The following is a 25,708-nucleotide window of genomic DNA, read 5'->3' on the forward strand; positions in this document are numbered from 1 at the left end:
CAATGAAGGTAAAATTAGAGAGATATGAGTTCACACAGAAGCTTACAAGCAATCATTCTTCCAGCAAACCATTCATGACTAGGACAGGAGAAAGGGATAAAGAGACAGTAACACCTGCCACACACAGTAAGAAAGCTTGTGGAGTAAAGATGTAGATGTAAAAGAATAAAATATGTGTACATAACTTGGCAGTGGAAAACAGTGAGTTACAAAGCAAGAGGGAAGAATCAATATTTGTAAGTATTCACACAAATAAAACTTTTCATTAAGCCTAATAAATAAATTCAGTTCGTTAGTGTAGAACCGAAACTTCTGAAGATATTGTTGTAAAAAATGTTAGTAATGCATTAATTGGAAACCTATTATTACTTCAACAGCGCTTAACAATATGTCAAAATAGTGACGGAAGGTCATTTTGTGTAAATAAAAATACAATGGAGTCACAAAACAGATATAAACCCAATAAAATGTAATTCTTATACTATCAATGCAAATAAATAATGAAAAGAATATATTATAGTTGTCTGATTATGTAAATGGAAAACATGTCAAGTGTCTCCATTGTATTTTAACGACAAAACAAAGAAATATGGTGTAATGCACATGTAATGAAATTAATAACTGTAGTTCAAAAGTATTTCAAAATAATGTGAGTTTTTGCCAGTTTGCTTGGTATGACAAATTCTTACATGCTAGTTCATTTTGAAATTGTTTTCAATCTTCTGTGAAAATACACGTCAGTTAAAAAAATCATGATCATGCATGGTCTAGAGAAGAAAACTCCACAACACTGGATAACGAAAATTAGACCTTTCATTCTTAAATATCATTATTAGCATTGATCACAAATACATGACATGGCGTTCATAGCCGTTAATCTGTTACAGAATGGAGATACATGTCTAAAGGGATTATTTCACACAGTCTGCATGACTCATGAAAATGCTGCTGTTACACGACATCATCCAGAACACATGAGAGCTGCTCAGTTAAGTTGACTTGGGAAATAATGACATTTTATTTGAGTTTTCCACTGTCAGTACCACACTGCAATTATCCTACTTCTATTGTGTAAATATGGACACTGACTACAACTGTTACACTCATCTTGTATCTATAAAAGACTTATTGTCTACACAGAATATTTTTCAAACTACACAAACCCCAGCTGAAAGCGTATATGCCCTTAGTCTGCTAAAAGTTACCCATAATGTGTTTCATTTTCAGATGATCTATCAGTACACGATCTTCAATGTCATGAATTGAAGACATGAACTTTCCTAGTTGAAAACAAAATTCCTTTATAGGAACTGTGCTGCAAAGAGCTGTGTACCTACAAGGTACTTAAAACTTACTTCTAGCCAGTACTGTACCCTGCTGTACAAATGTGGACTATTAAATGCAAACATTATCTCGAAATCTTAAACTCGAATTTTCCAGGTATGACAAATGTTCCGTGCCCCGTAAAAGAAACTTGTAGTCTCCATGCTTTTATACATGCTTATCTTACAAAAAAATGAATGTTGCGAATTCTGAATAAAAATTAAATGCTTTTCTCATTGTTCAAAATGTGAATAGTCAAGACTGGTGAGAACACTGTAAAGTCTACTGAGACAGGTTTCAAATATTGAAAACAAATAAACAAACTCTCAATATGTTTTCAACAAATACAATTAAAATTGAAAGAAAAAAATTTCAGTAAGATTGTGACAAATACAATTAAAAAAACTGTTTCCACTCAAGCAGTTTAACTGGAATAACGTCTTTAACCTGCTTCACTCATCAATTACTCACAAGTGGACGTACACCATCACAGCAACAGCCAAGATATACAACTATATCTTGTCATGTTACAGGTGTGCTTGTCAATGAAAGTGGATATGAGTTGACCACAAGTGAACTGAACAGTCCAAACAGTCCAAGTGGAAATTGTTCTGTCGTTCACTGAATTTACTTAAGGCTGTGGTTGCTGACAGTAAAAAATTTAGGCTCACAGATAATTTATTTCAACTTAATAGACAATTCAAAAGATGAAAATGATTAGCATTAAAGTCTTGCTATTAAAAAATTTAGTAATGCATTTTCAGCCCTTGTCAGCAAGTACTGTCCCAAATGTCTGTTGTGATCAATGCTTGTTTACAACAATCAATCAATTCAGGCAAAGTTATTTTTATTGAAAATATGTATTTAAAAATAATGGTTTTCTGAGCAACTCTCATGTAATTTAAATTGTAAAGCTGTGCATTCTGAAGTGAAATGAAATCTTTTGAGTACTTGCATAGGCATTGCAACAGTTAAAATTAACACGTACATGGCTTTTAGGCAAAAAAAAAAAAAAAAAAAAATGCTATAGCACATACAATACCAAAGGAGTTCCATCACAATGAATGAAGACGCATCCAACAATGACAATGTGATTTTCAATACTCAATAGCTTTTGTACATACTAGGCTTTGATGATATTGCTAATCATACGTATGACTGAGCTTCTTGCAATCATTATTTAAACTGTTGCACAAAGTAGTCTTTCACAGACTAAAATTCAGTGAAATATGTACATGCCATAAAGAAAACCCACAAAGTTGATGCAGCTGTTTCCTTAATGCACATAAAACATTTTTCACATAAGATAAAACCAGTCAGCTCTTAAGCAAGGATATGCAGAAGGACAGTTCATCCATGGCAAGCATTTTGTTTCTTCTAGCAACGCAATGTAGCTGTATCACATTACAACCAAATTTACTACTATTACCTTCCAACATTTGGATGTGAAACCTATATTTGGAGTCTTCAACTCTACATCTAGTATGCGGAACTTTAATGTGTTCCAGTGCTGTAAAACCAGTACAATGCAAACACTACCAGCACATAAATAGGAACAGTGAGTTTCACTGCTCTAATGTGGAAATCTGTCGATACTGACACTTAAAATGTTAATTAACAATGTTTTCAACATACAGTAGTTTTTAGTGTACACAACCCTATGTTGTTATACTAAGTTACTTATTAATCATTACAAAAAGCATATAAAACAGTATCCAACAAATCATCTGCAAGTGCTAAAATGCCTATGAACATTTTATTGAGAGAATTATTACAAACAACCACCCAACAGTTCATTCGTCAGTTTTTAAACATATATGAACTTGCAGTTCGTCCCTGGATTTTGATTCCTTCCCACACGTAGTACAAGAATATGGCCACTCACCTGCATGTATGTCAGAGTGAGTCTTGAGTTCGCCAACTGTCTCAAATGACTCACCACATTCCTCACAGATATGTACTTGACCACCAATATGCCTACGGAGATGAAGTCTTAGGTTACTTTGATAGTTGAATGATTTTCCACATATTCGACACACATACGAGCATACACCTAAGTGTGAACGAGAATGGATCTTCAGAGTGCGACTCTTCTGAAACGATTTTCCACAAACAGCACACCTATATGGTCGTTTGCCTAAATGGATGCGGCAGTGAGACCTTAGTTCACTATTCGATTTGAATGTTTTTTCACAATTACTACATTTGTATGGACGTTCTCCCGTGTGAATGCGCACATGTATCTTCAACTCTGTATTTGATTTGTATGATTTTCCACACTCAGAGCAGCTAAATGGTAGTTCGCCTGTGTGTATGCGAAAATGAATCTTGAGGTTACCACTCTGGCTAAAGGACTTACCACATATGGCACACCAATAAGGACGTTCACCCGTATGGACACGATAATGGAACTTAAGTTCCCGACTTGTTTTAAATGACTTCCTGCAAGCAGGGCAACTATGATAACGTTTAGCTATGTGTGTCCGTGCATGAGATCTGAGCTCACTACTTGCTTTAAATGATTTCCCACATACCAGACATGTATACGGGCGTTCACCAGAGTGAATCCGAGAATGAATCTTCAATTCTCCATTTGTCTTGAATGTTTTCGTACAGTCACTACAAGCATACGGACGCTCTCCTGTGTGGACACGGATGTGAACTTTCAGATTACTTGAACAACCAAATGACTTTCCACAATCATTACAACTGTACGGACGTTCACCAGTATGCATTTGGAAATGGGATTTAAGCTCACTGTTAGACTTGAAGGATTTCTCACATTCAGTACATTTATATGGCCTTTCACCAGAGTGAATGCGAAAATGTATGTTAAGTTCAACCTTAGACTTGAAAGACTTCTCACATTCACTGCATTTGTATGGTCGTTCACCAGAATGAACACGAATATGAACTTTAAGGTTACTCGATGAGCTGAATGATTTCCCGCAACTAATACAACTGTATGGTCGTATCCCTGTGTGCACATACGAATGTGATTTTAATTCACCACTCGTCTTAAAAGCTTTCTCACACTCAGTACATTTATATGGTCGCTCACCAGAGTGTACACGGAAATGGACTTTTAGCTCAGATTTCGACTTGAAGGCTTTCTCACATGCAGTACATTTGAATGGTCGCTCGGTAGTATGGACAAGAGAATGAACTTTAAGCTCTGTAGTCGATTTAAATGACTTGTCACACTCGGGACACTTGTAAGGACACTCTCCCGTGTGTATGCGGAAGTGCACTTTCAAGTTGCTTCTCTGAGTAAAGGACTTCCCACACACATTGCAGTGATATGGCCGTTCACCAGTGTGAACCCTAAAGTGAAATGTTAGTTCTCTATTAGTTTTGAATGACTTCCTGCAAAGAATACAGCTGTAAGGGCGTTTGCCACAGTGAATCCGTGAATGAGACTTCAGTTCACCACTCCCTTTGAACGATTTTCCACATTGAATGCAGCTATATGGGCGTTCATCTGAGTGTATTCGTAAATGTGACTTTAATTCATAACTTGATTTGTACGATTTCCTACAAACAGGACAAGTATAGGGCCGGGCACCTGTATGAACACGTGAATGAGACTTTAATTCGCTGCTAGTCTTAAAGGACTTTCCGCACTCGTTGCAACTATATGGTCGTTCCCCTGTATGAGTACGGAAGTGAACCTTCAACTCTCCATTTGTTTTGAATGCCTTCTGACATTCAGAACAGGAGTAAGGCCGTTCACCAGTGTGCACTCGTAGGTGACATTTCAGTTCACTGCCTGTTTTAAACAGCTTACCGCATTCTGGACACTTATATGGTCGTTCACCAGTGTGTACCCGATTGTGTATTTTAAGATTGCCAATCTGAGTAAAAGATTTGCCACATTGACCACAAGTATACGGGCGTTCACCAGTGTGTACACGAGAGTGGGATTTCAGCTCGTGTCGTGTCTTGAAAGACTTACCACACTCAGCACAAACGTGTGCCCGTTCTCCTGTGTGAACACGGAAATGCGACTTGAGTTCAAAATTTGCTTTAAATGACTTTCCACACTGCTCACAGCAATATGGCCTTTCCTCACTGTGGATGCGAAAATGATACTTTAAATCCATACTCGTCTTATAAGACTTCCCACATTCGGCACAACTGTATGGTCTTTCCTCTGAGTGCACGCGATGGTGAGATTTTAGCTCCGCATTAGATTTAAACGCCTTTCCACATATGCTGCAGCTGTATGGTCGCTCACCAGTGTGGATTCTGGAATGAATCTTTAGTTGACTATTTCCCGTAAACGACTTTCCACAATGAATGCAGGTGTAAGGCCGTTCATCTGTGTGAACACGTGAGTGAACCTTCAAATCACGACCAGTTTTGTATGATTTCCCACACTCTGCACAACTAAATAGACGTGTAACTACATGAACCAGTGAATGGGATTTTAGCTCACCAACTGACTTGAAAAATTTTCCGCATGCAATACAACTGTAGGGCCTTTCACCTGTATGAAGACGGTTGTGTATTTTTAAATTGCTACTATGGCTGAATGACTTGCCGCAAACGCCACAGGAATATGGACGTTCGCCAGTGTGTGACCGAATGTGGACTCTCAGTTCAGTTTTCGTTCTGAACATCTTGTTACATTCTGCACAACTAATCCTCAGTGTACTCTTGTGAGCCTTAACTGCGGAACCTCTGTCTAAGTTCCCGTGATGAATCCTTATGTGCCGCCTCAGGGAACCTCTGTACCGGAATATCTTTGGACAGTCGTTACATGCGTACTTATCTAGAAACTGGCTACCATTATGTTGTCTTTGACTGGTTCTTTGCTTCTGGCCTTGTGATACATCGTGCTGATGCTCCGGTCCAGGTGAAACTTCACCACAAGTTTTACATATTTGTGATGGCACTTGTGCATCTGGAATATGACTGAAGACATGATTGGTTAGCTCATACCTAGTGTGAAAAGTCTCTGAGCAAGAACTGCAGGAAAACTGGGGAATTCCATTTTCAGGGTCCTGTGGAATACAATAACTTAATGAAATATTGCTAAAAGTGTGATTATTTCTCCACTGTAAATTATCACTCTGTTCACAAGTCTCTGTCTTGATATCGCAGGCAGCAAAACCATGCTCCCCTTCTCTCTCCAGTGCTTCAGAATGTCCTGCCAGGGGGACCCTTTCTCCTCTATGTTTTGGCTCCAAAGACCTATATTTTAAATGAATACATACTGAGGAATTTAAACAGCACACAGAATTAGTGTTAAAAAGACAATGTATGTAATGTACTTAGTCAAAATTTATAAATCACATACCGTGCATTTTTGGTAAGAAACTTCTGATAGACATACACGTCTGTACACTATTATCTTGACAGACGAAAGTCTTTCTGTTGAATGAAAACAAATATAGTTTGGAATGGGTGAAGGTGAAGTGAAGACCTCTGTTAGGAAATTAGTTGCTTGGAAATTTATTTAATAAAGGCCACATCATAATGTCTCACTGAGTTATATGAATGAGAAGCTACAAAATATAACTGTGTGGCTGAAAGTCTCCAAAACGTGTTGTTATTTATTCCAAAGGTGCAAGTGATGTAACTGGTTGTGTGCATGACATGTTTCATCTTTTGGGAATTGTCTGTTTAGCTTCGATGGGATGAAGGTGAAATTTGTTTCTATTCTAGAACTCTGGAGCTCTGACAAGGTTTATGGTGCAAATTCATTGCATTTCCTTCAAATCACAATCTGACAACGTTTGCTTTATGAGTAAAGCCATTAATGAGCGAACATAGAAGGCATTAGATTCCAAACAGACGTCACAATGTGAGAGTCCTACAGCTGGCAAAAATGTTTCCATCAAAATGACTTTTCATTTGTTATCAAATGAAACTGTTGATCCTACCCAAAACAAGGAAAAACAGCACCACACTCTCAAGTTATCTTCACTGAATTTCATTACTGTCACAATACAACTTGGTAAATACCACTGTCAGATCTACCTATGTCCATCGAAGTGTTACATCTTACTCTGTTAACTCATCATGTCATGAAACTTCCTTCCACTGATCAACAATGGCATTGCTTACATTGCTTCAATTGATCTAGTTCAATAGATCTAGCATTGCTTCTTGTGATCCTTGAATTCTGGCTAGCAGCACAGATCTAGTTCAATTGATCTAGCATTGCTTCTTGTGATCCTTGAATTCTGGCTGGCAGCACAATTATGAAAACAATGTTCTCTTGCCTTTCAACACCTCAACTGTCACTGATGCCAGTATCTCAGCTGCAATGGAAAACAATTGCAATAGCCGACAAGGATGTCTGACATTTGATCCATACATTATTTCTTTAGACACTTGCAGATCCTATTATGGAAGGAAGGAGGATTAGATTATGCATTCAATAAGGAATTCATTAAAGACAAAGCACAAGTTCCTAATGAACAAGGATGGTGAAGGACAAAATCTGTATGTCTTTGAAAGAGAGCAGCAATTTTGGGAAACACAGGTAACCTAACGCTGCATGGCCAAACAGCAATTTAGCCACAATTCCCGGTTGCAATGACAGATCTTTATTCAATGCGCCACTTTGTTCCCTCAGTGCCTAATAGATAGTTTCCTATGCTTACTGTATTCACAGTTGATGTTAGCCTTTACGTGGGACAATTTTAAACAAAAAGAATTAATATTAGAGTTTAACATGCAGTCAATGATGAGGTTATTTGAGCCAGGGCAAAATATCAGATTAGGTTATGGATGAAGTAGCAAATTGACCATGTTCTTTCGACGGAACCAACCTGACGTTTTCCTTCAGCAACTGAGGAAAAATGCTGTACATCTATATCTGGACGTCCTGGCAGGAATTTGAATCACTGTCCCCCCAATTATATGTCTAGATCATTAACCACTGCGTTAGCCCCCATGCTCAGTTCCACTTAAAATAACATAGTGGACTTGGGCACTTACAAAGATATGAAATTCTATTCCGAGTCATTCATATTTCTCCAGAGATTTGTTCTGGCAGAAAACATTTGCATGATTGTGAAACATTGTAACTCCACTTATGTGCACAAGGATGACATCACAAAGCACATCTGGAAGTGTATGGAGACTTTTAACCACTAAGTGTTGAAGAAATTGCTTGTGGCAGCAAACAACTGCTGTGAAACATGAAAACAATGGTATGCAATGGAATGTTTGCCAAAATCTGTAATGAATATACTGAATACATGTACAGTTTAATTTAGGCACAGGTCAGTTAGCATATAATGTGATTAGAAGAAACTATTTCTAAAAAAAATATCATTAGTATTTCTAAAAAAAAATATCATTAGAATAAAACAGTGGAAAGTCCAGAATGGAATGACAACATGATCATGAAAAGATTAGATTGCTACTCACCATACAAAGGAGATGCTGGGTCACAGGCAGGCACAACAAAAAGACTGCTACATATTTTAGCTTTTGGCTAAAAGGCCTTCTTCTGCAGAAGCACACACAAATTTGCACAAGCATAACTTATACACACTGACTGCCATTTCTGGTCAGTCCGGCCACAGTAGCCAAAGCCTGTAGTCATGTGTGTGAGTTGTGTTTGTGTGAATGTGTGTTTTCTTTTTCAGAAGGAGGACTTTTGGCCACTGGTCAAAATCAGAAATGTATAGCAGTCTTTTTGTTGTGCCTGTCTGCAGCTCAAGAACTTTTCTATATGGTGAGATGCAATCCATCCTTATCATAAAATTGCTGTTCACAAGAATAAAAGATGTATACATTTAGTATCAGTCTGTTGTAAAACTAGATCAATCAAAAACACAGGATAAAAGACAATAATATGGAAATGATAGATTGTTACTCACCCCAAAGAGGAGGCATTCAGTCGCAGACTGCTGAAATAGTTAAGCTTTTAGACAAAGCCCTTCTTCTGAAATACAAAATATACAAATTCACACAAGCGAACTTGCATACGCAGCCACTGTCACCGGGCACTGGAGCCCAACTATAACTGTGTCTGTGTCTGACATGAGCAGCAGTCTGCTGAAGTGGTTAGTAGGGGTAAAGAGAAGGTATGGAGTGGGAGGGGGAAAGCAGGGATACCAGGTTACGGGTGGAGAATGATAAACTGTGCCACCTGTGAGAGTGTGCATGGATGTGATGGAGTCAGGGTGCACCACTAGGTGCAGTATCAGTAGGCTGTGCAGGGGGCAAGGAGTGAGAAGGGGTAAAGACTAGTAGCACTTGTTGGAGGTGTGTGTAGTGCTGGAGTGGGAGCAGGGAAGGGATAGGTAGCTGTAGAACAGGGACTAGCAAAGGTTAAGGCCAGGGTATTACGGGAACACAGGACATGTAATGAGGGCTCCCTCTTGCACAATTCATATAAGTTGGTGTTGGTAAGAAGAAAACAGATGGTGCAGGCTGTGATGTTGTCATTCAAGTGAAGCACGTCGTGTTGGACAGCACGTTCACCAATTGGGTGGTCCAACTCTCTCTTGGTCATTCCAACAGACAGCCTGTTAAGAGTCATAGCCATGTGGAAAGCAGCACAGTTTCTGCAGACTAGTTTTCATATCACATGGCTGCTTTCACAGATAGCCCTGCCTTTGATGGGGTAGAAAGTGCCTGTGACAGGACTGGAGTAGGTGGCAGTTGGAGAATGTATGGGACAGGTCTTGTATCTAGCTCTATTGCAGGGATAGGAGCCATGAGGGAAGGGGTTCCCACTTCTCCCCCACCTCTACCCTAAAAACAGCCTCCTTACACTACCATCTAGCAGCCCTATCTTGTCCCCACCACTGCCCTGTACACTCCCACTGGCATCACAGCATCTTCCCCCATCCCTAACTTCTATCCTCCCTCTCCCATGCCCTCTCCTTACCCCATCACCCACAATGACAGATTGCTGCAGTTACAGTTGCAGCTGGGCCCCAGAACCTGGGCACACAGGACTGTGTGTGTGTGTGGGGGGGGGGGGGGGGGGGAGGGGGGGGAGCACACGGATGTGTGAGAGACAGAGAGAGATATATACTTGTCTGAATGTGTGTGTTTCCCATATTGAAAGAAGGCCTTTGTCCAAAAGCTTGAATATATTATCAGTCTTAACCATTGTGCCTCCTCTATCCTTTCCATATTCTGATGTACAACTATATCTGTGAATACAAGAACCTTTGTTGTGGCCACATAATTCTAATGTTAAAACCAGCACCGATTTTGCCAGTGATACAGCAACACAATAAGTTATATCCATTTTTAGGTGCAGAAGCTATAGACAGTGGCCACATAAACCTAATTTTAAATTCAGAACCAATTTTGCCAGTGATACAGCAACACAATAAGCTATACCCATTTTTAGATGCAGAAGCTATAGACAGTGGCAAAAAGCTGGTTACCATGTTTCTTCATTTCAGTGAATCTTCCTGCACACTGCTACATTGTGGATTATTGACAGACTTGTACAATACAATGTATGCCTTAAGTTCCGAGGAGGTGACAAAAATGATCATTTTAAGCAGAAATGTTTGGACAGACATATGCTTCATTTCGCATAGTACCGTAAAACAAACATATTTCAAGTATGAATATATTAGTCTTTGTTAGTGGCATTCATAACATGCAGATGTGGTCTATATACATAAGGGAGTTCTCCAGATGCTGTTGAATACCATTAGTGTTATACGACACATCGACTTCAGATCTTTCCTCTTTAGTGTGTGTGCATGTACCTACACATTGAGTGAAAGCAGTAGACTGCCATGTGTGTGTGTGTGTGTGTGTGTGTGTGTGTGTGTGTGTGTGTGTTGTCATCTCAATGGGGAATTTGACAACATTTTAACAACATTCAGCATAGTCGTACAGTTAACATGTGGCAGCTTTCTGTAAGCCTTGATGTTCCATAGTTACATGTATGATGGATATTACATGCAAAAAAACTTGTAGCTTGTGCCCCTCACACCTACAGCATGTACATCTTCACATTCATGATACTGGTGTGTGACACTGACATTTGTTAGGTGCCATCAGTGATGACACTTACATTGTACTGAATTAATAACACCAGCCATCAACACTTTCGGAACAACTCAAATTGTACAGAGAAAAAATTCACTGTTTGTCTCTGTGGCAATGTATGATACTGCCACAGTCAATTTTATGTTCGAACATCTTGTTACTCTGGAGAAAAGAATGACAGAGCATGGCTACCTGTATTGTTTTGCAAAATACATTAGTTGAATAATTTTAGGTATTATATTAGCCACACAAAATGCAATGCAACTCCAGCATAAAGGAGTCCTCTCATATTCGACCATTCTTATGTGGCAACTCCTAAACTACGCTTTCCAAAACCAGTGGGTTGGTCATGGCTGAGATCTGTTGACCTAGCACTATCTGATATTCATTCGTGAGTGAATAGGAACAGAAGGGTAAAGAAAAAAAGTGCTATGTGAAATAAGATGCTAGGTCACATCTTGCATGCTGCTGCAGTCCTCAAGGAACGCCAAGATGCGCCAGGGTAAGGAACACATGCTCTCCTGAAAGTAAAAATGTGAACTGAAGTTGCTGATGGACATTCAGAAAATTAAAATGATTGTGAAATGTTGCATATTTATTGTGGATTTCTGAAATGTACTGTGAACTGTCAAAAACGTGTTGGAAATGTGCTAAGTAATCTTCAAAATTTTTAAACCTGACAAATAACTAACAAATAAAAATAGATAAAATCATTTGATAATAATGATAAGCATTTGGAAACATGTATCTCAGGAGCCATTCGAAATAACAGTGTATGTCTACAGGAACATTCTTGCTTAAAAGGATCATCTTTGTCATTCCCAGGATGCGGACTCTTCCTCCTCATATGATTCAGGTAACATCAACAGCTCTACCAGTGTTAAGTGTGGTTGCTGTAATTTACACAGATTGTGTCCTGAGTGAACAACTGTAAAACTCGTGAATCACAGACAATTGTTTTCTACAGTGACTATCAATTGATCTTGAAATTATAATGTATAATATGCACCATAGGTAACACAAAACTACAAATGTGAATAACAGTGCACTAATAAGAGGAACAATCTGTATATCTGATGGGCATTTGTTATTTTCTACTGGATTTGTGTCGTATCAATCAAATACACTAGCTGAAAAAAAATGAAGACCCAAAAGACATGGTCAGATGCAAGTGTAATTTGTATCATCAACAGATGTGAAAATGATCAGATATGCAGTTCTCTGGAACATGTAGAACAACCACCACAGTGCACTAAATTAAAGATTTTTCCTTTGTGGGGGACCACAGTCATGTAGAACTACTTTAACGAAATTTCCCCCATTTTAATGCAAAGTACTGTTCATTTATTTCAAATAATCATGATTTTGACTTTACAGCCACACTCAAGTGCATGCTGAAATGTTACAACATATCTGACATGTCACATAGGCAGGTGATATATCATATAACATTTCAATATGTGCACTTGGGAATGGCTGTAGAGTTGTCATAATGATCATTTGAATTAAATTAACATTATTATACAGTTCTTTCAAAAAGAGTGCATTAGTGTTGTTTCCAGGCCTGGTAGTGTATACAAGAGGCATAAGCAGTGTCAGATGTTGAATGATCACTGTGAAGAATAAGGAGATGCCACATACTCATGTGAAACAGCATTATCGCCACCTGATAGAGCTTGAAAGGACCATAATTGTGGGTCTCCATTTGGTTGGCTGGATGAACCGTGCATTACCCAGATTTGTGGAGCATCTGGAAGTGACAGTGGCCCAATGGTAGAATGCACACAAATGTGAGGACAGCCATACTCATCATCAAGGTTCCGAACAACCATCTCTAACCACCACATGGGAGGATCTCTGTATTACACACTGGACACATTGTAACCACTTCACATCAATGCCTGCCATTCAAGAACAAGGCATTGAATCCCTGCAACATTCTGTGTCCTTGTGTTCTCCCAAACCACTGGTCAGAGACTAGCAGTAGATAGGGGGAATTATTGTCTCATGCATAGAATGCCGTCAACACCACAAAACAATCTACCGCATTTTGAGTGGCATTGTGACTGGGCAATATGGACTGGTGATGATTGTTTTCACAGTGTATTTAGTGATAAATTGCACTTCTGCACTACCCCAGATGACCATTAATGATGAGTATAGCGATGACCTAGGGAGATGTCCCAATTTTTCCATTGTTCTAGAGAGGCACAGCGGTGTTACTCCTGGTGTCACAGTGTGGGGGGCCACCATCACGAATCACTTCTGTTCACATCTGGTAGTGATAGAAGGAATTCTGATTGCACATCTGTATGTCACGGACATCCTGTGTCCTCATGTGTTACTTCTCACGTGACAATACTGTGGTGCCATTTGTCACCATGACAATATTGATACACACATGTCACATATCTTCATAAACTGTTTGCATGACACTGAGGTACTCCTGTTGGCAGTAAGCTCCACAGATCTGTTCCTGATGGAGAGCAGCAAAAATATCAACTCCATCCCATGGCCAACATCCACGCTATCGAGGTCCAGTTACATCAGTTGTAGGCCAGCTTGCCTCAGGAGAGGATGCAACACCTCTATGATACCCATCCCAACCAAGTCGATGCAATCATCAAGACTAGAGGTGCGTGTAATGTCACATTGATAAGTGGGGTCATATTGCAAAGTTGTATGCAAATCTGACTCAATATTGCAATCACTGAAATAGTATAATGTACCTTTTCAATATATGATATTTCATTTAGTTTCCTCTTCCCCTCCTGGGGGCTTTTTTTTTCTTTTCAGCCAATGTATGTAGCTGTACCGTTATAAAGTGATGTGCAACATCAACAGCAGCTTGGGCTCGATTTTTATCAGGAAAAACCTGGAAAAAAGCACTATACCTGCAAAGGAGACAATCTCTACGAGCCCTCCGCAATCAATTCTTGAACACTTTATGTGTGTTTGGGATACTCACCAGGACAAATTAGAGTAGTCAAAGAATTCAGAGGCGTGAAGCTAAATTTATAACTGGATACTTCAGTCAGTACATGAACATAAGAGAAGTGTTCTGAGATCTCACACGGGAGTCTACACAACAAACACTTTTATTCCCACCAAATGAACTGAATTTACTGATATGAGACAAGAGGATTGCAGGTGATGAAATAAATGAAGATGTAACAACTTGTAATTATATAAGTGAAAATCACTCACAAATGCTGAACAATGCACAATGAATGCTGAGACTGCTGGACCTCTGTGTCAGACAAGGACATTAACCAGGACCTTCACATTTTTCAAACACTCACCTTAAGCGTTACACTACATGAGCATGAATCAAGTCCTGACTCAAACTGACAAAAACAGGTCAGTGAATTTCCAATATGGTACGTGGGAATAGCGCCACTGATCGAACAGATTTGATGGTGCAGAGTGGAGCACCACGTGACAGGTATATACAATGACAGGAAACAATGCAATGCCCTCAAAGACAAGGTCACTTGAGAAGTGAGACGGAAGCTCATGTTATCTTCAACTTCTTCCAAACACTAGTACCAGAGCCTCTCTCACAGTGAAATGCACCAGCATGAAATAGTTTCACCCATTATAATACTTCTCTTACCATAAATATCTTATTATGTACTATACTGTAATGCATATATTGAGTGTACTTGACATTATTAAATTCTCATTCATGATGTATTTCACTAAACTTTAGTGTTTAATGTACAGTTTTCAGTCCATTTGTGATTGCAATATCATTAGTTTATACTGGAACTTTTTGTTTACAGAAATATTCACAGTTTTGGAGTAATGTATGCACTTCAAAATTCGACCCTTTTAATAATCATTTGTTTTAGAAGTAACACACATTATTTGAAAAATCTAATTTTCCTACTTCAATTAAATGTTTTACATATTCTGAAAAATTGGTATTTCAACAGTTACTCTTATTCTAAATTATCATATTATAGAATGTTCAAATCTTAAAAATGTATACTGTCCAATATCCATTGTTATACTTTCTTAGACCCCAATTTTTATTTCTCCAAAAATGAGTTATTTTCCTAGAATAATGTATTAATTTACAAAATATTCAGATTAGAAAATTTAACTATCCAGAACGAAAATTTGTGTCAGCTTATGGATATCACTGTGTTTGTGCCTAATGTAAATCTATATTCAACATTTTTCCTGTCTTTTGGGTATATTACCATCATAGCTGTAATAGCTTTACATTTTAACAATTTTGGAATACCTGTACTATGTACCTCTTTAAAAGGTGTCACACATGAAGCGACAGTCACAATTTGATATACAAAGTCATGTGTCAGTCTATTCAATATGTAAGGTTTCAGAGTCAGTCAGTGGCTACCATTCATAGAGTGAAGTTACTGTGTTGTTTATCTGTTCCATCTGTGACTTTTTGTTATACCACTCATGGGAGCTGTGGCGTTCACCAGTCTGTGATGTTAAAAGTTACATAACTCATTGCGAGCAAGCTGATCAGCACGTGTTTCATAACAACAGATGTGCCTGAATGAAAAGTAAACTGAACAGTGGTGTGCTATTATTAACTGTTTCAAGCAACCAACAATACAGCAACAAGACTGGCGAAGATGACAATCTATGAGACTTAAGAGGCATCAAAAGAGGTTAGTAAAGTTCCAATCAGATATGTGGGAATAGCACCACTCAGCAAATGGATATGGTGGAGAAGACTTGTCCACCATTCCAAAGGGATGTACACTGCTGGGAAAAAATCTAACTTCCTCATTGTATTTCATCATTGCAGGAGTAAACGATAACAAGTTCAGAGCAAATAGAACACATCACAGAAGAGGAATGGCATCCTGTGACAGATGTCCCACACGTCTCGCCCCTTTTCTTGTGCTTTGTCAATGGTTCTTGCAGACCTTTGAGAATGAGTAGGTTTCCATTTCATCATGTCCCATACATGTTCAGTATTTATGAAATCAGGAGTATGTGCCATCAATGAAAACATCAAGTTCCCCTTCCCATTCACTCGGCACTCCCCTACCACTATTGTCACTGCTGTTTCTTCCTACTCAGTGTCCAATTCAGTTGAGTTAATGTTGTGAAGTGTTAAAGGAGTGCCAGAGAGTTCTGTTTTTGTGACAGTATTCATCAGTTTGCAGTGTTATGAAGTGCTTCTCCTCAGTCTGATTTTTTTGTCTGGACTCAGAGATCAATAATGCTGGACCCTACGACCTGTTTTATTTGTGGTAAATCTGTTTCGGAAGGAAAGACATCAATAATGACAAAGGCCTTGGAAACTCTGATGTGCATCAGCAAGGAACGGAAAGAAGGGGGTCATAATCTTCTACAGAACACTGGACTGGCTGAAGTGCATAAGTTACAAAGACATTAATATATTAATCAATGTAATATAAGGAAATTAATTAATCTTTATGTTGCACAAGCAAATGATAAAAGTTTGAGATCCTCTTCCTCTTATACATTCAATTTCAAAAACGAGTGTTTCATATGTGCTGAAAAGTGTGACATAGAGGCATAAACAAGAAAACCACTCCGCAAACACCATGGAGTGTTTGACGTTCACTCTTTAACTGTGAAACATATACAGCTTGAGAAAGTAGAGAAACACGATGATGATTTTGGTAGAAAGGTTGTCGAAAGCATCAACAGTGTTTCATTTTAGAAGCTGCAAAAGCCTGTTATCATCAAGATCGCTATGCTAAATTAGTGTTGAACCCCTCCTCTGTTCGAAAAAGATACCACCCTCAAGATACCAACACTGATGCTGCTTTTCAAGAATTATGAAAATTTATAGATAGTTCAGAGGAATATCAATTTTCACTGCTCAATTTGTTGCAGAAAGTTAATGTGCCTCCCAGAAGGAAAGACAGTGACTATAAAAACTCTTAAAATAAACTGACTGAACACTTCAGTGATGGGGTCTTGTTTACCACAATGTCAAAAAATCCCCCAGTTGTATGTTTTCGTGGCACTTGCCACAAACCTTTCAATCAACAGTACAATGAATGAGCTGTTAATGAAAAAGATGAGAGAAAGAGAACAGTAGAAGAAGCAGCAGCTATCATCCGTGAAGATATAAGAATGACTCTTTATAGCGTTGCACATTATCCAGAGAAAAAAAAAAAAAAAAAAAAAAAAAAAAAAAAAAAAAAAAAAAAAAACAGGTACAGCAATATCACATGCAATGGTGTCAGCTACCAGGCCTCGTTCATTCATTTATCTTCCCACTGCAACTTGGTCTTGCAGTGTACTTGTTTTGTTAAGTGGGCTCAAGAAACATTGTAATTGTTTCGAATAAGGATTTCTGCTCTTCCTGTAACACTGTGGCTTTATTTGAGGCTTCTGCCATTGGGTTCCAGAAACCAAATATTTCAAATGATTCGTTCTAACAGTTCATTTTCAATAATGCTGACTTCAACATTGTGACAATGATGGGCAAAGGTACATTCCATGCTATGGGTCGAATAAGGTGTGAGACTCCTGGGGGAGCGACAGAACATCAGAAAGTTATGGAACTCTCTGTCATATCAAGCTCTACTGAAACAGCAAGTTGCAAAAAAATTAGTCTGCTAACACTCCAAAGCCAGAATAGAGTTGAAATTGAAGAAATTGTTCTGCAAAATGTCTACTCAGAACAATCATTCACGAAAACAGCAGTGGCTACCAATCACAATTTGAAGCTATGGAACAACTTACATTTGGTTTTGAGTGATCAACATCTTGAACTGAGGAGTGAAAGGATAGCAATTGATGAGAAAATTCGCATAAGATTTCAGCAATGGTTGCAACAACACACTCCATCTGCTTATAAGGAGCAATTGTACTCATTAGGATCTGGATTAGTGGTGTCTCAGGAAGTCAACTGCTACAAAGCTGTGTCTGTTGGTGAAAAAGCTCTACAAACAATAGTTACTGTCTCATCAAAATTTGGTTCTCTGAAGCTTAAGCAATCCAGCTTGGTTAGGACAATGTGCATGATAAAAACATAATAGAAAGTAGATACAACACAGTTATTTCAGAGAATACTGTGCACGTTTCCTTCACCTGATGATTTAAAGGATTTCTTCGCATTTGAATTGTCAGTGTACCAGTGTCTCTGTTTGACAGCAGTGGATTGATGAGGAAAACAAAAAAGTTGTTGAAGTACAATCTTTTTCAATCAAGTATCTGAAAGGAATATTGACAATAATGAATAGAAGTTCTTTGTTATAGATGGAGGGTTTCTTATCCACCACGTGTGGCCCAAGAATGGAAGTTTTGGTGACATTTATAAAACCTTAGTATCCTATATTCATAGACATTATAAAGATAATAATGCTGTTGTGTTTGACAGATATTCAGAAAGCTCTCTGAATATAAAAACTATTGAACGCCAAAGGCGAACCATGAAGCGGGCTTCATGTGAAATTTTCCTTAATGAAGAGACATTATGCATTGAATCACAGTCTGCCTTTCTTAGTAATCTCAGCAATAAGGAAATGTTTATTACACACCTTGTGCAAAAACTAGACAGTTTTGGTATTGAAACCAGGATTGCGAATGACGATGCAGGTGTTGAAATTGTTGCAAAAGCAATAAATGCCTCAAAATTTTACCAGCAGGTGATTATTGTGGGTCAAGATGTAGATCTTCTTGTGCTGCTCCAGATGACACAGACATAATCCTGATGAAGGAATGCAAAGACAGCATCAGATCAAGATGTTACAGTTCTAAAGATGTATGTAACTGCTCACTCATTCATGAATACAAGAATTCAATACTGTTTCTTCATGTGGTTCTTCGTGTGGCTGCAACAGCACTTCATCTTTGTTTGAGAAAGGAAAGCTGCAAGCTTTCCAACTATCCAACTGGTATCCCCAACTTCATAATATTCCACGGATATTCAACGATCCTTCTTCCTGTCCTGATACCATTTCAAAATCAGGAGAAAAATTTACACACACTCTCTCTCTACACAAAAAGATTAGAGAGTCCTGATGATAACTTAAATGCCATTCGATTTAAATGTTTTGGGTCCGGCAAACAATGCTGTCATACTCTCTCGTTTGCCACACACTACTGATGCAGGATGCCTCTGCTCTTACTGAGTTTAGCTACAAGTCCAGCTATGGCTGGGGAACAACTTGGATCCCAGAAACTGGGGCTGGAGGGAATCAAACTCATGCGTCTCTGCAATTCACATGAAACAATCACCTGCTCCAGAGAAAATACTGCTACTCATTTCATGTGGCTGCACTCAAGGCTGCAGAAGCAGGTGTGGATGTGTGAAGGCTGATCTACATTGCACAACAATGTGCAAAAACTGTCATGGACAAAGTTGCACTAATTTGCCTCACAGTGATTTGACAGAAGATTTGGATGATGGTTTGATAGATATTGTGGTATTACCATTGTCTGCATGCTGTATGTGTGATTGTAAATATATTAACACATAAGTAATTGCTGATAATTTTTACAGTAATTCTTAATTTTCATGAAAAAGATTTTCATTCCAAAAATTTAAGTTGCATACATCTAAAGTAAAAGACAGCAAAATTGTTCTGTATAAATAAAAGTATGTTTTAAAAGAAATTTCACTTTCTTTGTCTACAAATTTTAGCACTCATAAACTAATTACCTTGGTTAAACATGCATTTGACCTTCTCTGAGGAGAATTTCACTTGAGATATTTTCTGTCATATAGATAAATTCGTTAAATGAACTGTTTTTCGTACAGTTTGGAAAAAGGAAAATAAATTACATTAAGGGGTGGGGAAGGGGGAAGCTCCACCGATAGGGGAGGGAACTCTGTTTTTTACTTCTTCATCCCCTAAGAGATTTTTCCCTAAGTTTCAAAACTTTATAAATTTTTCCCCCATTTTTCCTAATTTGCCTGGACTAGAATGGGTCTGTAGATGTTCAGTCAGTGGGCCTCAAGTGTCTGAAATAAACTACTGACAGGATATTGCTGTGAAAATATTTGAAGCCGGTATTATTCATGGGGACCTTACAATGCAGAAGACAATTTTCTGACTAGTCCCTACAATTCTGAGGAGGTATAGATTATCTATGGACAATAGTAACTCAATCCATTACCAAGTTTGTGTGCACTAGATTTTTGCAAAGTTTGTAGTTAGAATGACAAACGAAAATCAAAAGGTTGGAACAGGCAAACAAGTTGAGAGATTTTGTTGTCTCAATATTGTGCATCATGTGAAATGTTATTTTCAAAGTTGTAAGTTATTCTATCTCTACATAAATAAATCATTAGCCAAAACATTAGCTAACTGGTGTTTTGAAACTCAATGGCATCTTCATGAACCTTTATATGAAGATGGAGAAGATGAGGATGACGGAAAGTAATTGGAAAGCAGAGACTACTCATTATATTCAGTGTGTGCACAGGGCACAAAGCTGAGACACTGGAGTTGCAGGATAAGGTCCCAAAGGTTAACCAGTCAGGGAAATGATACATTTCACAGATGTGTTGCTGCATGTTATCTTGCAGGATTAGGAGGAGTTTATACCAGACTTACAGATTAAAAATGAGCATTGGAGCAGAGAAGCAAAGAGGAGAATGAGGCTTTATCCTGCCCCAAGGTTGTCGAGTTACACTGTACAAGGTAACATGAAAAGTCACATGAGGGGGACAGAAAATGTACTACCTATAAATCATGTTGGTGTCTGAAATTTCCTGGCAGATTAAAACTGTGTGCCGAACCAAGACTCGAACTCAGGACCTTTGCATTTCGCAGGCAAGTGCTCTACTAACTGAGCTACCCAAGCACGACTCATGCCCCCTCCTCACAGCTTTTATCCTGCCAGTATCTCATCTCAAACCTTGTCTCCTAGTTCCCAAACTTCACAGAAGCTCTCCCGCAGACCTCACAGAACTAACTCTCCTGGAAGAAAGGATATTGTGGAGATGTGGCCTTGCCACAGACTGGGGAATGTTTCCAGAATGAAATTTTCACTCTGCAATGGAGTGTGCACTGTCTGTTAGTAAATGATGTGCAGCATCAGTTTTGTTGTTGTCGTCTTCAGTCCAAAGACTAATCTGATGTAGCTCTCCATGTTAGTCTATCCTGTTCAAACTATTTCATCTCGGAGTTACTACCACAACCTACACCCATTTGAGCTTTCTTAATGTATTCAAGCCTTGGCCACTCTTTAAAATTTTTAGCTCTCAAATTTCCTCCCATTATCAAACTGACAACTCCTTGATGTTTCAGGGTGTGTCCTATCAACCAATCCCTTCTTTAGTCAAGCTGTGCCGCAAATTACTTTTTTCCCAATTTTATTAAAAACCTCCTCTTCTGTTATTCACTCTCCTCATCTAATCTTCAGCATTGCTCTGTAGCACCTATCTTTAAAAGCTTCTATTCTCTTCCTGTCTGAAGTGCTTATTGTCCATGTTCCATGTTTCACTTCTGTACATGACTGCACTCCAGACCATTATTTAATAAAAAAAAAAAAAAAAAAAAAAAAGGAAGGCTTCCTAGATGTTAATTAATTCCTCCCATTCAGAGGAACTATTCTTGCCATTGCCAGTCTACATTTTATATCCTTTTTACTTTGGCCATTTTCAGTTATTCTCCTGCCCTAATACCAAAACTCATATGTTATTTTCAATGTCTTATCTCCTAATCTAATTCCCTCAAATTGACTTGATTTAATTTTACTACATCCCATTACCTTTGTTTTACTTTTGTCAGTGTTTCATCTCTTTTGAGACACTATCTGTTCTGTTCAACTGTTCTCCCTATTTCTCTACTGTCTCTGAGAGAATCACAATGTCATCAGCAAACCTAAAAGGTTTTATTTCTTTTTCCTGAACTTTAATTCCCTTTCCTAATTTTCCTTTGCTTTCTTCAACTGTTTGCTCAATTTACAGATTGAATAAGATTGGGGATGGACTACAATCACGTCACACTCCCTTCTCATATGACTTCCCCTTCACATTCTTCCTGGTTTCTGTATAACTGCAACCATGTCACACTCCCAACCTTGTCACACTCCCATAACTGTAGCCTGGTTTCTGTACAAGTTACAAATAATCTCTCAGTCCTTGTATTTTATCCTCACTACCTTCAAAATTTCAAAGAGTGTATTCCACTCAACATTGTCAAGGGCTCTCTCTATACCTACACATGATATAAATGCAAGTTTGCCTTTCTTCAATCTACCTTCTTGGCTAAGTTGTAGGGTCAGTACTGACTCACATGCTCCTACATTTCTCCTTAATCCAAACCAATCTTCCCCAAGGACAGCTTCTACCAGTTTTTTTCATTCTTCTGTAAATAATTTGTGTTAGTACATTACAACTATGACTTATTAAATGAAAGGCTCAACAGTATTCACACCTGCCTTCTTCAGAACTGCAATTATTATTTTTTTCATGAAGCTCAATTTGTCAATCTCATAGTCTTGCATACATACCAGACAGAATAATTTGCCATGACTAGCCATCCCAAGAATCTCAATAATTGTAATGGAATTCTGTCTACTCCAGGGGCCTCGATTCATCTTAGATCTTCCAGTTCTCTGTCAAATCCTTTCCACAGTACCGTATGTCCCAACTCATCTTCACCTACTTAATCTTATCTTTCGGCAACATTGTACTCAAGTTTGTTTCCTTTGCATGGACTAATTATACAGACTGGGACAAGTATAGGTGAAGATATTTTCATATGTGGTACTTAATATGTACATACATCAGTATGTTGGTTGTTTTTATTCTGCATCGAACCCATAAACACATGACAAACTTTACGCCCTGGCATTTTTTGCACGATCACAACTGCATCACTAACTGAACTACTCCTGTCGCTATGCGCTTATCATTTTGCATCCGTGTCCACACTTCAATACCTGATCGGCTAGCCAGTGGAAAACAGGTATTAATGGCTTACTCTTGGCAAATGTACTTGAAGGTACTAACCAACCTAAAAACATACAATTTGTAATGGCTATAACTATTAGTCAGCGAATGATGTAAATACTGATGTAATGTTGTTCAGTACAGTACACCATTCTCAATCAAGAATAGAAAAATATGCACTTATTCCCATTATACCCAGTACATTCCTTCCACTATGTATCCCCTTCTTTGCTTACTATTGGTATGCCATCTTGATAAGCTACTTAACTTTTCTCCAAAGGTATCATTAATTTTCCTATAGGCAGCATTTATCCTTTCCCTAGCTATGTATGCTTCTATGGCTTTTTACTTGTCCTCTAGACATTCCTGCTTAGTCATTATGCACTTTCTGTCAATCTCATTTCTTAGATGCCTGTATTCCATTTTGTTTGTTTTATTTGCTTTATTTTTATACTTCCTCATTTCACCACTCACATTCAGTATCTCTTGCGTTATGCTATACATAGCAGCGTACCCACATTCCTATTTTCTTATTCATTACTTATCCCACATTACCCCTGTTTGATTTCCTGTTGATAACTCTGCACTGATCTAGCCAGAACTCCTGTTCTTCTTGCCACCACACTTCACTAATTGTCGGTTTACTGAACTCTAACCTGTCAATTTCCCTTTTTAAAACCAACCTACTTTATTAACGGCTCAAACATTCCACTCTCCAAGCTGTAAAATACCATTTTTGTCTTTTCGTATGATGATATCCTCCTGAGTAGTCATCCCCCTTCCTCCACACCTCCCACGTGCTCTCTCTCTCTCTCTCTCTCTCTCTCTCTCTCTCTCTCTCTCACACACACACACACACACACACACACACACACACACACACACACAGAGAGAGAGAGAGAGAGAGAGAGAGACAGAGATCGAATGGCAAACTATTTTACCTCTGTAATATTTTATCCAAGAGAATTCCATCATCATTAAGTCATACAATAAAGACGCATGTCCTCAGGAAGGAAATAACAGCTCTCATTTCCCCTTGCTCTCAACATTTTTGGAACACTTGTTGGGTGAGTCAATGACAAAAATAGATTCAGGGTCTGGATTCCTTCAAAATGTAACATAGTCTCAAGTCATGATGTAACATTTAAGCCAGAAGGAGTCCGTAGTTTCTGTTGGGGTCATGGGGGTGGGGGGTGGTAGTGCTCAATAATCCTTACTTAACAACTGACAATCAAGGGATGAAACCAGCAGGAACCAGCTTTGTGATGTTCTGCAGGCATTTTAAATACTTCAATAAGTGTCATTTAATTAAAATGATACGTATTTTCAATGTGAACGGCATCAAGATGCTGCAGAATTACGTGTTTTCGATTTCCGGATCATACTGAATATTGTAACATTACCAGCCACATATTCCGCGACGATAATTTTCATGCCAACCAGTCCAGAACTGCGACTACAGGCTGAAAAAAATGTTCTGGGTCAATAATATGCCTGAATAGCCTGTAATGTCCTTATATTTGAGCCTCACAGAAAATCTCTGGAACAACCTGAAACAACACATCAATCACGCATGGCGTTGCACAGTCTGTTGGGAATATGAAATGGAACGATCAAATAAACTCAATGAAAGGTGGGGCACGTGACAGACATCAGTTGATTGGTAGGATACTAGAAAAATGCAGCCTATAAAGGAGATGCTTCGAAATACACATGCAGCTATCCTAGAATATTGCTGATAGTTTGGGATCCATACCAAATAGGGACAACAGGTGATACTGAAAGTACACAAAGAAGGGCAGGATGAACTGTCACAGGTTTGTTTGACCAATGGGAAGTGTCATGCAAATGCTGAAAAATCTTAACTGGATGACACCAACTGTCCTGTAATAACCCCCTTACAAAATTCTGAAAAACATTATCAAGTGAAGAATATAGGGATATACTACAAACGCCTACATATTTTTCCCATAAGGACTGCAAAGATAAGGTCAGACTAATAGCAGCAGACACAGACACATTTAAGCAATTGTTCTTCTCACTCTGGAATGGGAATAAAACCTTAATATGTGGTAGGCACAATGGGAAGCACCCTGTGTCATGCATGTCACAAAATATGGATGTGGATATTGATATAGAAGTACATCTGACTGAGATGTGGTGAGAATAAGATGGGTGTACACAGATGTCTGCTCTATCCAAAATGCTGTCCTGTTCTTACCACAGTGAAACAAGTGTTTTTAACATATGTGGAGGTGTTAAAGTTATCAGAATGACATTATCAATTTTTATATCCATGAGCTCACAACATGAGGTAGTCTTTTCTCTCATGCAGTGTACGTGAATGAAGCAGGAAGAAGAGCAAACAACAAGTGATAGCAGTAACCCTACAGACACCACACAGTGGCTTGAAAAATATACACAAGTGAGCCAAAACATTACGACTATTACCAACTGTGAGACTAAATGCCATCTGATGGACTTAAGGAAAATCGTAAAGAAAGGATACAAGTGCAGCAAGGA

At 38.5% G+C, this 25,708-nt stretch overlaps 1 protein-coding gene across 1 annotated transcript in view; it reads right to left on the reverse strand.

Annotated features, from left to right (window-relative positions):
- Positions 1-791: 791 nt before the first annotated feature.
- The window catches only part of LOC124553199 (zinc finger protein 721-like), a 177,449-nt gene continuing 152,532 nt past the window's right edge, over positions 792-25,708 (reverse strand). Inside the window, exon 6 of the mRNA XM_047127094.1 lies at positions 792-6,519. Coding sequence (XP_046983050.1) covers positions 3,117-6,519 — 3,403 coding nt within the window. The 3' untranslated portion in view covers positions 792-3,116. The remainder of the gene's footprint in view (positions 6,520-25,708) is intronic.

This window comes from Schistocerca americana, chromosome 11 (genome assembly GCF_021461395.2).
Source record: "Schistocerca americana isolate TAMUIC-IGC-003095 chromosome 11, iqSchAmer2.1, whole genome shotgun sequence".
Classification (NCBI taxonomy): domain Eukaryota; kingdom Metazoa; phylum Arthropoda; class Insecta; order Orthoptera; family Acrididae; genus Schistocerca; species Schistocerca americana.